Source organism: Chiroxiphia lanceolata, chromosome 20 (assembly GCF_009829145.1).
Source record: "Chiroxiphia lanceolata isolate bChiLan1 chromosome 20, bChiLan1.pri, whole genome shotgun sequence".
NCBI classification, from domain to species: Eukaryota; Metazoa; Chordata; class Aves; order Passeriformes; family Pipridae; genus Chiroxiphia; species Chiroxiphia lanceolata.
Window position 1 is genome coordinate 11698595 of NC_045656.1, and position 16178 is coordinate 11714772.

At 39.1% G+C, this 16178-nt stretch overlaps 1 protein-coding gene across 1 annotated transcript in view; it reads left to right on the forward strand.

Annotated features, from left to right (window-relative positions):
- The window catches only part of PITPNM3 (PITPNM family member 3), a 62208-nt gene that overhangs the window by 31387 nt on the left and 14643 nt on the right, over positions 1–16178 (forward strand). Inside the window, 6 exon segments of the mRNA XM_032707417.1 lie at positions 2199–2388; positions 5076–5195; positions 7805–7986; positions 10565–10734; positions 13779–13949; positions 15451–15645. Coding sequence (XP_032563308.1) covers positions 2199–2388; positions 5076–5195; positions 7805–7986; positions 10565–10734; positions 13779–13949; positions 15451–15645 — 1028 coding nt within the window.

A 16178-nucleotide genomic window follows, 5' to 3' on the forward strand; every position in this document is an offset into this window, starting at 1 on the left:
TAAAATGGCTCTATCTTTGTGGCTAAGAATAAAAAGGGTTTAAAACTAAGGCACATTCTTGTTCCAGATTGATGACTTTCAAACCATTTCTTCCCTTTTCAGGGAGAAAAATATCCCGGAGTGGATCAACTGTTAAGCTTTTTATAGCGTATGGTTTGATGAGCATACATTGATTCACACCTCAGAGTAAAGCTTCTGAATTATAGAATAATCAGCCAAACTGGAGGATAATCATTGCAAATTTAGAGGGAATGGGAAGGAGAGAGAAGGAAAAAAAGGCCAAAACAAAACATGTTTAGGAAGCAAACACTTTTATGCTTTTCTTTCTTTTTTTTTTTTTATCCTGAAAATGGAGGAAGTAAATGCATATTCTGGCATTCAGAAACAGCAATAGCAAGTCTCCAGGACTGTCAGTATGGAATGCAGATAACCAAAGCATAACTGGGAAAAAAATGTTGTGCAATAGTTATCCAAACAAATGTTACCATATGATGATTTCCCTCTCTGCTCCTGTTTGTCTCAGCTTCAGCACTAATACTCAGCATGTCCCCTCCGACAAACAACTTCATCTCTTCCATACGCTCTTTCAGTGGTCTGGATGTTTCTTCCCTTTGTGTTGTATCTGCTATAACAATGGAAGTCTCTGTGGCTAAAGATTTGCGATAAAATACGTTGGAATTAAAAAACCCTCACCCTCATTTCTGAGCCAGTTAGCGGTGATTAATTGTCTTGACAATAATTGTTCTATTTCAGTTTGATCTATATTGCTTTAGCTATGGGGGAAAAAAACAATAAATTGCCAGCTGTTTACTTTTCCATCAGCTCTGGTTTGTGTGGTTCTCTTTTGAATATTGTTCGCATTTTATTTTTATTATGAAAATATATGCAGGTATATTTTTCCATTTCAAACATTCATTTAATAAACTTTTTTTCCTCATGTTTGTCCCTTTCCCTTTCTGAGGTGTTATCTGCCAATTTTATTAGTAAATTAAACTTTTTTTGTGGGTTTTGAAGATGCAGTTTTAATTTCTGAGGATTAGTATTCATAACTGTATATCTGCTGTGCATTTGGATGATCTAATCAGCTGGTAAAATGAAGCCATGTTAATTGACAGAGCTTGGCAGACCAGCTGAGCACAAGGACATAGAAACTATTATACTACTTTGGATGAAAAATACCAAATCGCTGGAGTGCTTCAGGCAGAGGCAAGTGTGGAAAAGCCCAGTGAGGCTCGGGACATGAACACACACCAGCAAATCTTCTGGTTTTCCTCTATTACCTTGGTAATAGTCTCAAAGATGGGAGTTTTAGCAAAGACACAGACTAAATACATTTCAGGCAACTTGCTTTTAAATATTGTGATAACCCACCAAGTTCCCAAAGAAAGTGAATACAAAATACTGTTCAAGTTGCCTGCCTGTGGCTTTGGATGAACTTCGGATGTGCTAAATTATCCAAAATACTTCTGACTTTCCTTTAACCTCTAAAGGACAGTCAACTTACTGTAAGAGAATCTGGCACACACTGATGTGCCTTCCAGCTTTAGCTCTCTGTGAGTTGTCTTCTCCACTCATCAGTAAAAGTCAGTCAAGACATAATCGGCAGATTTACTGAGAAACTTGCAGGGTGCACATCCAAGCTAAAGTAAAGCTGCTGTTCTTCAAATTTGGGCTTCTGTTTTCAATTGGGTCACCTCCTGTTTGCCAAGTGTTACTGTGCAAACATTTGCTGTGATTTCAGAATGTGTGCAACTTTCTTTCATCTTTTTGAAAAGATGGGTCTCTGGGAAAAATGTCTTTATGTGCTTTTGAGCAATACACCTGATGCAGTTGTGTTCTAGGAAACAATATTCCATTGTGATGGTTGGATCCTGCTCTCTGATGTAGTAAGTTGTTATATGGGGGGAAAAAAAGGCTGAAATGTAATCATGTCATTGCCATTCTAAATTATGTCTACTTGTATGTGGCACAGTAGTATCAAGTAGTTTAACTACAGAAAGGCCTTCTAATGTAATCTCATTCAACTAAAGCAGTAACTCCTTGATTTTTTTAAGCAGTTGAATTCTGTGAGAAAATGATCCTTCCTTTGTTCTCTCATTGTGAACTGCAGTAGCCCAACCCGTTCCTGTTAATTACCCTTCTCTAATGCTGTGTGCTGGCTCTTGCAGTTTTTCTGATAATAACATGTCTTTCTCTAGCCTAAATCCCTACAGCTATGATGAGAGCTGTCTCAGCAGCAGTGAAGACCACATCCCACTGGCTGCCTTGCCTTTGCTGGCTGTTTCATCCCCTCAGTACCAGGATGCTGTTGCCATGGTGATCAGCAGAGCCAATCAAGTTTACAATGAGTTTCTCAAATCTACAGATGGGGCTGGTTTTAATGGACAGGTAGGACTGTTTTCTCTTACATCAAATGAAAATTCCTTCAGAGCAAGGCTGTTTCTTTTTAAGCCATTGTATTGAGGGTTTTGAGTTATGTGCGTGAGATAATGCTGCAAATGTGATGAATGAATGTTAGCATGGGATCATCTATTCAAAATACCTTCTCAGTGCCCAGCACAAGAAAGACACTTCTGGAATCCTGTGTGCTATCTAACGTGGACTTACACAGCCGGTAGAAGATTATATACCTTATCCCACAAGCATTTTGACCCCTAAGCTCTTACTAAGTATTGCTACGGTGTGGTAAGTGGGGTATGCTGAGCAGTGAACAAGCATGGCAGCCCAAGAGAGATGATAATCTGTGTTAATGAGTTCTTTACACATCCGCTATAGCTGATGAAAGAATTGTCCAACATTTAACTATTTTTACTTCTTTTTTGCCTCCATCACAGTAGTAATAAAAAAAAAATTCACAGTAAAGAAACATGGAAGACAAATACTCAGTTGCATATTTCCTGTATAACTCAGCATTGCATATTTCCTGTATAACTCTGAGGGAAGTTTTTCTGTTGCGACCCACGCACCAGTGAAGTCACCCAGAGGTTTCTTCTGACTGACACGTCAGTTGCTGTTCCTGCTTTGCCATCTTTAGACTACAAAAAAGTACTTTCCTGCTTCACGTAGGAATATGATATTGATACTCTGTGTAAATTACTGAAATTATTTTGCAATGGGGCCATCTACATAGCCAGAAATGTGCACTTAAATGCAGTGACCTTCACACTTCAGAAAAAGAAAGAAAATACATTTAATATATAGAGTACAGTGTAACCTTTGAAGAAAAGCATGTGTCTTATTACACAAACAAATTCTTTTCCATAGCAGTAATAAGATTATGCTGTGACATATCAGTATTTTTAGACTAAAATTTGGGTTGAAGCCAGTTTTACCATGCATAGGAAACTGTTCTTGTTGGAAGCATAAAAACAGCCCAACTACAGTGATAAAACATTATGAAAGGTGTAATTATGTAAAGAAGAATTATACCAGTTACAGAATAATATGAAAACAATTTTCTCAATAGAAATTTAGAGTTATGGGTTTTTTCTTTGACAAAGCCACAAAGAAGCCTCCTTGGTGTGTTTTATGAATCAGATATATTACTTTATGTGGAAGAGTGTGCTTGATCTCCGTATGCTCCACAGAATTTTCACCATCGACAATTACCAGCACTGTTAAAATGGAAGTGACTTCTCTGTGCTGTCTACAGTGCTTTGCTTTTCTCCTTAGATAGAAATTTCAACTCTGCCTCCCAATAAGTCCTGTACTTATCAAATATATATCATATATCCTGACACCCAGTCTGGGTGTCTCTTTCATTTCATATTTTGGTCTCTTCTGTCTATTTATGTAGCAAGTTCATTAGAGCAGAGATTTCCTTTTTGGTTTTATTCAGTATCTGGAACAAGTTAACTCCATTTTAATGTCAATAATAGTAAGGATTAGAAATGCCTTGTTAAATTGAAGAAGTTATTACCAATTCCCTACAAAATGTGTTGTTAATTTTATTAAAGTTACTTGTGTCATATGATTTTCAGTTCTTTGTGGACTTCATTGTGCAACATAGGAATTTGAAAATCAGAGAGTAAATTAGCATACTGTTCAATTATATACAACTTTAGAATCAGAAATGTCTTAGGATAGATGTTACTTTATTTTGATATTTTATTTTTCAAAATGTTTTTTATAATTTTAATTGAGTACAAGAGATGTACTCCATTCAGGAAGAGTGCCACATGGAGATGCACTGAGATAAGTTTGAGGTTTTTCCCTACCTGCATCTTGAAGAACTTGCTTTTCTTAACATCTTCGCTTGGAAGAAAGCGTGCACAACATCCTGTATCCAAAACTTATAGTTTTGTGTTGTAGCCAAGCTGAATTAAGGTTAGAAGTGAGTTAAGGAAACTAATAGGAGTTGGGAATAACAGACTAGACGATGGCTTCAGTTCGAGAATTGGAGAGAGGGGCTTTGCTGGAGCCTGGTGTCAAGCTAGTGCTCGTGCTCCAACACAGACAGGGGGACAGGGAGCAAGAATCATCTCCTATGGGCTGGGGAGGTGTTCAGTGGAATTGGGGAAGGTTCTAGTGTGCCGTAAAATTATTCCAACTATTGAATTCCCTATTTTAGTAGTCTGTGCTTTTTTAATTGCCAGGTCCATACTTTGAAGGTAGCTTCTACGTGTATATTAAATGGGAAGCAAGAGTGATCTCTTTGCTTAATACCTGATTTTAAAGTTCTGTTCCCTTGTCCTGACAGGAGAGTACCAGTCTGTCATCCCTCTATGACTGAAGGAAATGTTAAGTGACTGGAAATCTTTGTGTCACCAGTCATCTGGTGATACCAACTTTTCGAGCTGGAATCTGGCAACAAGTAGCTGTAAGAGTTCTAATCCATCTGGCAGAACTCCTGCTGGTCAAAGTAGTCCCTGGGACAGATATTCTTGGCATAGGGCATATTTCTGGAGATAAAAGGAAGTGGAAGAAAGTGGCTACACAGTTTTAGCTGCAATAGGAACCAAGGGTGTCAAAACCAGTAATGAGGGTGTGAAGTAAGACAGGAACTCCTCTGCAGTGCTGTGATGCTTTTTGTTTCTTTTAAAACACTTGCTACATGTCTCTTTCTGCTTTCTCAGGTGTGTCTCATAGGTGACTGTATTGGAGGAATTTTGGGCTTTGATGCCATCTGCTATAATTCTAATACAGCTGACGAGAGTCGGAACAGTAGCAGGAGAGGAAGCATCAGCAGCATCCAGGTGAAGAGAAAAAATCCATACAGCTGAAATCCTATAGATTGATACCCTAGAGAAAATGAATTCCATATAAGACAAAGAAAAATTAAGGATTTGGTAAATTACCATGATAGAATGGGATTTTGTTCATGTATCAAAAATTTGCAGTCATCAGCTTCAATTTTATGATATCGGAAATCAGTAGTGAAGGCTTTATCTGTAAACCTTTAAAACAGGGTTACCAAGTGCCCTTTATGGTATCCCTAACTGTAGATGCAAACATGTCCTGTCTCAGTAATCTCTGTTAGGCTCCTATTTTTTGTCAAAATATATTTTTTTAATTTTTTTTTTTTTATTTGTTCACATATGGTCTGGAATTCATTATGCTAGTGCCTGGGGGTAGTCTAGCATTAAGATGTGTTACAAATAAGTTTTAGTGACTGGTGAAAGAATGCCTCTTTCTTCATAAGGAATGCAAGTCACCTGAGAATCTGTGAATGGACCACTGAGTGTCTATACAAATGCTGCATTTGCAGAGAAGGCAGAGGTAATCCTACCTGTGATCCAGGAAAGATTTTATGATAGTGAAAGCAGAGGTTTTTAATATGATGCTAGCATGTAAACTTAATTATTGTGTTTGACACTTAAGAAAGAAAATTGAAGTTCAGTCGATCTTACGTACTTCAGGCTCAAGTGCATATGGAGAGTGGGTGTGGTGAATTAGAGCTGACACTGTGTGAGGTGCCCATACTCTGTTCTTTGGCTTTATGACTGTGGCAAAATTATTTCATCTCTTGAGTTACCTCTCCTCAAAAATGGGCTCAATGACACTAACCTGCTTGGTTCAGTTGAGAGCTATATGTGGTGTAAGTACTCTCGAGCAAAAGATATTGTCTAAATTTTTCCAGGAAAGAGAATTACCATTAATAACATGGCTCTTGGGAATAAGACTAATTATTCACTTCTCACAGAAGGCAGAAGATCCTCTTGGCAGTTGAAGACTATAGGTGGAACTGTGTGGAAAGGTTCACCTCATAGCTCATGTGTCCTATGAACTTGTTCTTTCTGCAGCTGGAGAGAAATAGATTCAATTAGCATGTTTTCCATAGTCTGTCTGCATGTCTTTGGCCAAGCCAGTTGATCTGTTATGCCCCAGTCCTCATCTGTAAGCTTTGTACACTTTCTCCTCTATTTTGTCTAGTTGGAGTTGATACTTTTTGCAAGTTGCTTAAAAGTACTGAGCATGACAATGTATTTTGATTTGGGGTATTTGAGGTTATGGATTGTAAAGTGTTCCAATGACACTTCAAGGGTATAGTGCATGATGCTGTGTCCAGGAAGACAGGAGCAGGGAGCAGTGGTAGAGAAAATGTAAATGAGTGTTGGGAGAGAGATGTATGCAAGAAGGAAAAGAAAAACTTTGAATCCCGCTTTCTTGTACAATGCCTAGCCAATTTCCCAGTGATGTTCTCTAGGTTCATCTCACAGAGATCTAGTCCCTTGTCCTTTTAAAACTACTTATTCTTCCCTCTAAGAATTTGTCTGTGCCTGCCCCTCCACTTTCTCTCATGAGGAAGTTGTAGACTGCGGTCTCCCCCTGTTCTCCAGACCAAGTGACCTCAGCTACTCCTTGGCTTCCCCTCAAGGCCTTCACCATCTTCATTGCCTTCCTTTGGACACTCTCTAACAGCTCAATATCTTTCTTATAATTATGATGACCAAAACTGCCCCAGTATTGCAGGTGAGGCTGCCCCAGGTCCGAGCAGAGCGGGACAGTCCCCTCCCCTGGCCTGGCTGGCCATGCTGGACCTGATGCCTCCCAGGACACGGTTGGCCTTCTTGGCTGCTGGGGCACTGCTGACTTATATTCCCCTTGCCATCGACCAGGACCCCCAGGTCCCTTCCCACGGGGCTGTACTCCAGCCTCTTGTTCCCCAGGCAGTGTGTACAGTCGTTATAAAGAACCAGATCTTGCTATGCCTTGTGCACAGAGATCTCACACATGGATGGGGGGGTTCAGTCCAGTGACAGTTGTTTTGAAAAGCATCATTTACACGGGCTGCTGAAATGGACTCGGGAATAAAAGTCTGGAAGTAATAGGGATATATCAGGGAGGATGCTGGTGCAAGCTGCAGAAGTGCTGGAGGAAATGAACAATAAAGAAATAAATAACCTTGAAGATATGATGGCACTGGTCTCTTGCATCCTGCAGAAGCTGACATTCTTAAAAAATCAGATCCCACATCCATGGAACATGATGAACAAGACCATTAATCTTGTAGTGGGCATTTTGTGCACTTAGGTAAGACCCCTTCTGATTACCTTATGATATATATGGTTCTCTAAGAGTGATGAAGTCATGAAGGATAAAGCTTTTTGTTACTCCTCCTTTCTGCCCCTCATGCCCCCGCCCCCCCGAATTCCTGATTCTCCTTCCAGCTTTTAGGCTATGCATCTTACAATGAAATTTAGTCTTCATCTCTTTCCTTCTACCGCAAAGAGGAAGTCTAACCCTTTCCACCCTTTCTTGAATAAAGTAAGGTCAAATGTATAAATGCAGCCATTTCATATAAGCTCTGTCGTATTTTGGTGTCTTGTCTAAATCTTCCTTTTGCTCTGTTCATTTTCTGAAGGATAATCCCCTCTTAGCAGAGGACTCCAGTCTGGGTGACAGCAAACACCTGAGCAAAAGCAATATTGACATCTCGGGAATCATGGAGGATGAGGAGCCAAGGCAGCCGCTGCCTCGGAAACAAAGTGACTCCTCCACCTATGACTGTGATGCTATAGCCCAGCATCATGCTCTCCTGTCTAGGTAACTGGTGTTCAATGACTGAGTAAAAGAAACAGCCTTGCCATTGAATGGAGCCTGTCAGCACCAGAGCACAGAGTCATTGTTGCTGTTTGTGGTGTGTTTCTGGACGGTTGCTTGAAGTCCTTGTCTACCCCTCAGAAAAACCCCATGGATTTAGTGGGTGTAGTATGAACTTACTCACACGTGGAGTGTTTTTTATTTAATCTTTATTCAGTTGTGAGAGTTTTGAATATGCAAAAATGAATGCACAAAGTTCTATTTCTTCAGTGCAGCCCACTCAAATCAAGATGGATGAATACTTTATAAGTGTAAATTTCTGTTACCTCTTTGTGTGTAAAGATCCCTCTGACTTCATTTTCAGGATTTTTATTATTCTATAAAGTGTGAGATAATTGCTTTAGGTGCTCTTTAGGTGGTCTACGAGCTATTCAGATCAGCTTTAAAACAACAACAAAAAAGCCCTGCATAAACATTTGGCTTAAATGAGGAGGAGGTTGGGGGAGGAGAGTTAATTAGCTTCCCGTGATCTTAAGAAACCTCTGAAATACAGATTTGATGGGAACATAAGCATTTCCTTTGTCTTGTTGTTTCTGCCTGTTCTAAGCTGTTTGGGGTTTTTTTATCTGAATTATTTGGGCTTTTGCTTCCTCTATCCATCATCTTAGTTCCTTTATTTCATTGTGAGTCTTACTGTGTATTGAGTTTCAGCCCTGCTAGAGTTGAGTATAGTGCAGACTTCCTACTGTGCTTTATTTCAAGTCAGGCAGTTTTCTTAGTAGCAGTTTAAGGTAATTTTATATTATTGCTTTGACTGAATGCCCTTTGCTTTGTTTTTATTGACTATTCTGCTTTCATTTTCAAACCTTGCATTTTCTGGATATCCTTGTGTTGTAAAGTGTTTTCCCTCTGAGGCACAGTGGTGGTTTTTCGCTTGTCTGTGGCTGAAAACGTGAAGTTTTTTGGTCAGTCACTTTTAGGTTCTTATATAGGAGAAGTACTGTGTTATATTTAAAACACAATGTTGACTTGTATAAAGCACTTTGGACTTGAAGAATAATAGGATAATGGAAGGACAAAGATAACAGTTTTCTTCCAAGCCTTTCATTTCCTGTGTGTCTATGATTTTAAACTGAAAGTTTTACATGAGCTATACTTAACAAGCAGACAGAAGTGTTACCTTCCACTCACATTTTGGACTCAAACTTCAGGCTGTTGCTAAGTTGTTGAGGAACAGTTGGACAAACATAGGCTAAAGACAGCAGAAAAAATTCCTGGTGAAAAAACCAAATGAAACGAAACCATGTCATCCTGTGACCCACCCTGTACATAAAGAGAGGCTCCAAGCCTTTGCTTTCCTGTCTGTGGAACTTGCTTAAGATCATTGATACCTTTTTCCCCATTATCTCATTTACTGCAATTTAGCAGAGGCATATCAGTGATGAGGTTACAGAGATCGCTCTTTCATCTTTTACAGATGATCATTACAGAGATCATTCTTTTAAAGGAATGTTGTTGCCTTACACACTGTAATTGTGTTCCAGTGTCTCAGTTTGTGCTCTTTGTCCAAGCGCTTGTGGCATAGAGAGTTAACTACAAACTGCCATGGTGATGGATTTAGTTCATGGCTTTCTTCACTTCTGCATTAAATGAAGCCTTAAGTTTGGTCCCCAGGGTTACAGTTAATAACATTGGCTTATAAATTGAGAATGTCACTAGGGTCTCAGATTGAAAGAAGGTTTGGCCTGATTTGAGATCAACCTTCAGAATTTCTGGATTCTGATCCGTGCTTGGCCACAGATACAGTGTGTAGTGTGCACATAACTCCTGAGCACTTCATTTACAGTTCTGATTGAAGTCAGCATGGTCAGTGTCTCTCAGTCAGGCTCTCCATGCTCTGGAGGCCTGTTCTACTCTGTCTCATGGCTGGACAGCAAGTGTACAGGCTACTTTTCTCCTTCTGAATGTAGATATTTCATCTCCAGCAGAACTAAACGATAGCAGAGTCTTTTCTCTGTCAGTGAGGGATAAGTGGTCTGTATTTACCTCATGCATGTATGGCATACAAAGTAAATGGAAGTGTTTAAATCACTCTAAAAGCTGTCTGTAAGTATCACCTGTAACAAATAGTTGAAAAGTAGTGAAATTCTAGGTCATAGGTCAGGAAACAGATTGGAACAATGCTTTTTATGCACCTAAGTAACATACTTTGACTGTAACGTTCTAATACCATTGTCCTTACACAACTAGAGTAGGTTAGAATTTGTAGCAGAAGAGTCAGAATAAACTTACATACATCTGTACTGCTAAAAGGGAGGGGAGGTAAACTTCAATCTTCATAGTCCTTGCATAATTTACCAATAAGTATTCTGTAGAATAACTGTAGAAAACTCTTGCATGTTGAAATTAGTAATTTTACTGAATAGCCACACTGAAAAAATGGCAAGTGGCTGCTGTGGTGCAATATCAGTCTACAAGGTGTATTGCTTGGATCTAAATACAGGTGCTAGAGCTTTCTAAGCAGCCTGTTTTGGGAATGCCCTCTTCATTATTGTTGATTCAGTACATTTTCTTTGCTCAGCATCCACTCAAGTGTGTTGAAAGATAGTGCAGACCTTCCTCCTGTGGATTCCAGTCTCTCAGAAGTAAACCTGGGCCGATTTGAATTTGAGGTGTCTGATTTCTTCCTCTTTGGGTCGCCACTTGGTTTGGTGCTGGCCATGAGGAGCACTGTTCTGCCTGGACTGGATGGTAAGCTCTTCCTGGGGTTAGAATTCAGGATGGGTAATGACCTTCATAAACAGAGACTCACACAAAAAGGATATAAATAAAGGAGCCTAGTTAAATGCTAGGGAGTGAGGTAAATTTCCTCCTTTAAAAGATGGGAATATTAATGTAAGTAGGTACTGAGATGATGAGGGTTGTTCCAGGGATGTCACTGCTCACCCGTTTGCAGAAGTGTGTCTTTTGCTCTGCTGTTAATCATATATTCCATGTCATACAACATGAAGCTCATACTTCACCAAGGGCCAGTCCTTGAAAACGATACCAAAGATAATGTCTGTGCTTGGTTCAGCATTACCTGTTATTGGCGTCTGGCTTCACGGGTGAATTTGGCCCCTGGGTGTGTTGGTGTGTTGCTTGTGAGCTATTATTCCTTTCTGGTAACAGAGCCTAGGGATCAGATGCATAGAGGATTTTTTTGTTTTATTTCTAAAACATCTGGATTTTTTAAATTTTTCAGTTAAAGTATTCACTACATGATTTGTCTCTTTGCATGGTATGAGCTTGGGATAGCACAGCACCTTCATAGGAAGTGGTACATTCATTTATCAGGTGAGGGAGAAAAATCCATTGCAACAGTGAGAAGAGGAAACAATTCAAGACTCCAGGTTGTTTTTTTTTCTCACCAATAACCCTTCTTTCCCCAGTCTCAGCTCTGGTACCCTCCAGACGCTTTGACAGGAAAATTTCATGTTAAAAGCTATTTTCTTCTAATTAGCTCTCACTGCTATCCTTCCTCTGGTATCCTACAGGGAGCATGCTTTGAGAGCAGCTCAACTGACCAGCATTTCAAACACATTCTGAGGTGAGCAGAGTCTACTTGAAGCGTAATTAGTCTTTAGAGGTACATATGATAAAAGAATCCCATTTTAAAGTTCAGAGGAAAACAGACAAATTGAAACCTACCATGCAGACAGCTGGAAGTTAGTTGAGAAATCAGGTATCTTCTTTACTGAAATGAAAGGTAGAAAACTACCTGAAAATGTGACAAATAAAATTCAGATGTTTTTATTTATTTGGCTTGTTAGAATCAGTTTTTAAAACATAAGGGAAGAAAATTGTATTAAGAGGTTTGCCTGTTATGTTTGCAGAACAGATGCATTTTGTTGTGTTTTACTTTCTGAATATTTATTTATTTCTACACTAACAAGACTGTGTATAAAACCAGATTTTCATTCCAGTTTTTTTATTTCCTTGCCAAATACCTTTTCAGTTTCATCTGCCCAATATTCTATTGGTCCCTTAATGATTCCTTAACAGTTCTTCTGTTTACTCTCTAGCACTGTCTTGTGTGGTCCTCTCACTGTGTAGATTCAGTTCTTACTGTCTAAAGCACAGATCATTGATCTGTGTACAGATCATTCTTCCATGCTGTTTGCTGATTATCCTTGGAACAGGCTTGCTATCCTCTACAGATCTCAATTCCCAATAAGTCATGAGCATTTAGTTCCATCCACAAAGTGACCCTGTCCTGCCTTGGGGTGGTTGCAGTGGTTTGGAGTGTTTTGCACTTGCTCTCAGTGGGAGCTAATACTGCTGAATGCCACACTAGTAGGGAGTGAAGTACTCAGCTTAGCACTGCAGGTGTCAAACATAGGAATAGACCTCAGAAATCTGACAGAAGGCCTAAACTAGAAAGAAAATAATTTCAGCTTGCATGCATATATTACATTTTTCAGTACTAAACATACAAAATGGAAAATGTCATCTGGTTATTAGCAAAATGAAATTTTCTCAAATCATAACCTTGCCTACAAATGCAAAACCAGAACACTTCAAATTATCAAAAGATTTCATCAATATGGGTTTCGTCAACTGAAACACATAAAGGATATTAAATACTTTGCTGGACCTGAAACAGGCCAAGTGAAGCCTCCATGCTTCAGTTTTACCCTCAGCTCAGCAGCATTGTTCCCTTAATGGGCACAGAAAATCTTACAATCTCGGTGAATGTAAACCAATGTGTTCACTTGATGCTTGGCTCTATCAGCTGTAAGCCTGGCTTTTGCAGGCAGCTTTAGGAATGACAGTTCCAACTGTCACATTACTGCTAATTTCTAAAACTAATCTTTACGTGCCCTTGTATAAGAGAAACCGCAGCCACGTAGCCTCTAGGGCAGATTTGAAAACATGTCATGCTTGCATGGAGTTCATAGGGAGAAGACATAATTATCTCAGATATATTTTATAAATAGTTTAGTCATTGCTTTACTGTTGTAGTTAATGAACTGACCATTGTAACATGTAATGCAGTACTGTACAAACTGTACAGTTCAATGAGCCTGTAATGAATTGATTTGATTCAGTATGACTGAGGTGTGATTTTGTGAAAAGCGACCACACTGACTGTCTTATAGACCTTAGCAGTCTCGTGTGATCACCCATCTAAGTTATTTTTCAGGGCTGTGTGTTTAGTCAAAAGTATGTCTTATTAACTGAGTAAATGATTTAAGATTTACATTCTCAGTTGTAGCCCCAAACCTTCAGGAGCTGCACACCTTTAGCAAAAATCATAAACGTTGCTGTGCTGTTACAGTATGACCAGCCTCATTTCTATACATGAGCATCCATAAGGTGACTGGAGAAATTGCACTGCTTTCTGTCACCTGCCTGCTTCTGCTGTCATCTAGGTTTAAGTCCTCTAGATGTCACAGGCCCAGCAAACCATTTTGCTGGTAAATATTTGAAGTGCTGAGCATCACAGCTGTAATGCTCAATATCATACTTACAGGATTTTTAAACTTCTTTTTTCTTCCCTGCTTCTATCTGTTTCTTTGACTGCTCTTTATATCTGCTCTCTACCTGCATCTCAGATTGTGATGTCTCTGTAAACTCGTGTGCAGTGAAGTGTTCTTTACCTATGAAATAGGAAACAATGTAGTTAAATTTCTTCTGGCCAGATGTATGCTAATCTGGAGTTTGCAGAAGACCATATTAACCATATTTCTGTGTATACTCCTTGAAAATCATAAAGGGGCGATACTGAACTCTTTGTCTCATTCTCATCCAAGTGTGCCAGGTCCGACCAGCCTGCAGCCAAGTGTACAGTTTCTTTCACTCTGCTGACCCCTCTGCCTGCAGACTTGAACCACTGCTGGAAAAAAGATTCCATCTTCTTCCTCCGTTCAGTGTCCCACGGTACCAGAGATACCCACTAGGGGATGGAAGATCTCACCAATTAGGTACAGTGCTTGTTTTCATAGCTCTCATTATCTGTTGTTCTCTTAAGCATGGATGACCAAGATGCTAGTAGAAGGAGTTGTGCTTTTTTGACTTTATAGAAAATAAGATAAAATCATATAGGTGTGAAGTATCTTTGACTTGTCACATTCTGCAAAAAAGGACTTTGTACATGCTTGCGCAATAGATTTATTCTTTTTGCTACAGATTCAGACATAAATTCAAGCTTCAACAGGATATTTGAAAAAGTTTCTCAGGATTTGGAGTTTAAGGTTGGAGGCTAATACAGTAAAATGGCAATGTTTTCTATTTGTTGGAGCTAGAAGAATTGTATTTGGGAACCTGTTCTGTGTAGTAGGGTACAACAGCGCCTTTCTTTTATCTACTCAAATATAGTGTACATCGGATGCAAATCAGTTGGAAAAGCAGCAGTTGATCTTGAGTTGCAGAAGGTTTGTTTCTAGTTGTTGGCTTCACTGAAATATGTGAAGATGTGGCTGTTCCTCATTAATTGATTTGAGGGGTAGCTAAGGTGAGGGACAGTCCAGACTAGGGAATATGTGCTCTCTTCTCACCCCCTGTTTCTGAGTTTTCTTTCAATGGAAATTCATACCCTGCTTTGCTTTCAGACTTGCTGTAAAGCCTGACTGTGACCTTGGAAATCCTGCTGCTTAGTTAGGCACAAATTCGGTCACTGAGATATTGCTAAGGCTGTCTTGAAAAGCTGAACCTTCCTTTAAATAACTGTCATAGGAAGAATAGTTCCCTTAGGCTCTTTTTCAAATGGAAAACCTTTTTTTGGTAGATTTTACCAGCTTTGCTGTAAGGTAACCCCTTTCAGTGATTCTTGAAACAGAGGCTTTACAAGTGATTTGTAAACTACTGGTGTTCTCTTTGGGTTCATCTAAGGCACCAAGTCAGAAGATTCCCTTACAAAACATGAAAATCTGGGAACCCTGTCTGTTGGATGTGTTATAAAATAAAAATTCCTGAGTGCTACTGATGAGCAAATGTTCCATGGTATGGTTTTGTATTTAAACTCCTACTCAGAGTTAAATCATTGCTCTTCTTTACACTTAAGATGTATTGTATTTCAGTGAATGTGAAATCCTCCTATTTAAATGCAAGCACTTTCAGATCCTTCTGGAATTTAGAGTTCTTCATTCACAAAGAATTAATTCTAGTGACTGTATTTTTTTTTCCTTATTTTTTTCCTTTCTCTGATACCTGGGCTTGTGAAAGTAGTTCTTAAAATGAGAGCTTTCGTGGTGTCAAATGGAATGGTAGTTTACTAATCCGTTCATGCTGTTATCATGTTGAAGGACGGAGCTTCATTCATGGGCATTAAATGTGATATTATTCAGGAAAACGCTCACTAGCTCTATTTAAAAACAAATTAATAAATAAACAAATATACTCATGAACACGTGAACACTAATTTCAAAGTCATGATGTTAATCACTTTTTTGGTTTTGTTGTTATTTTCATTTCTGTAACCTGCAGGTGATGCTCTCCACAACCACAGTGCTCTGTTCCTTGAGAACAGCTCTTTGAACATACCTTTTTCTCAAGAGAGTTCTGGATCTCCAAATACATCTGATCAACCACAAGGGAAAACAAGAAAGTTGAGCTTGACCAGCACAAACAGTGAAAACTCAGGGTCAACAGAAAGCTTGCCATCAGCATGCCTCACCAACAGTGAGTGAAGCCTGGTGCCGTGTGCTGTTGAATGTAGCAACAGCCCTTCCCTCCACAGCATTTCTGTGAAAAAGTTTACTATGAAAAGGAAAAGTATCTGGAAGTTTGGGGAGAAAATTTTATATAACACAATTTATCTCATCTCCCTTTTCTGATTGTAATTAGATAGATAAAGTAATAGAAATGCAGTCATAGTTTTATAGTAAGGTGCCACTCATAAACAGTCATAACAGTTTCTAGGTAACAGGGGTTTCCAATTATGTTCCACGCATGAAGCAATATAGATAGATAAGATTTGGTATCTATAATTAAAAGTGCTACAGATCATTATATTGTCCTGCTGTGGACTGTAGTTAGGTAGATGGACAGACAGGTAGATATTCCATTTACTGTTTGGGAAGTAATTGCAGTTATGATCATAAAAGTACTAGTCTTTCACTGTGCATTTTCCATGGACCAGGAAGCAGTGGGAATCATGCTGAGGTGATTTCTGGTTTCCAGAACTTGGACCCAGAAGAACTGTTTTGATTGCA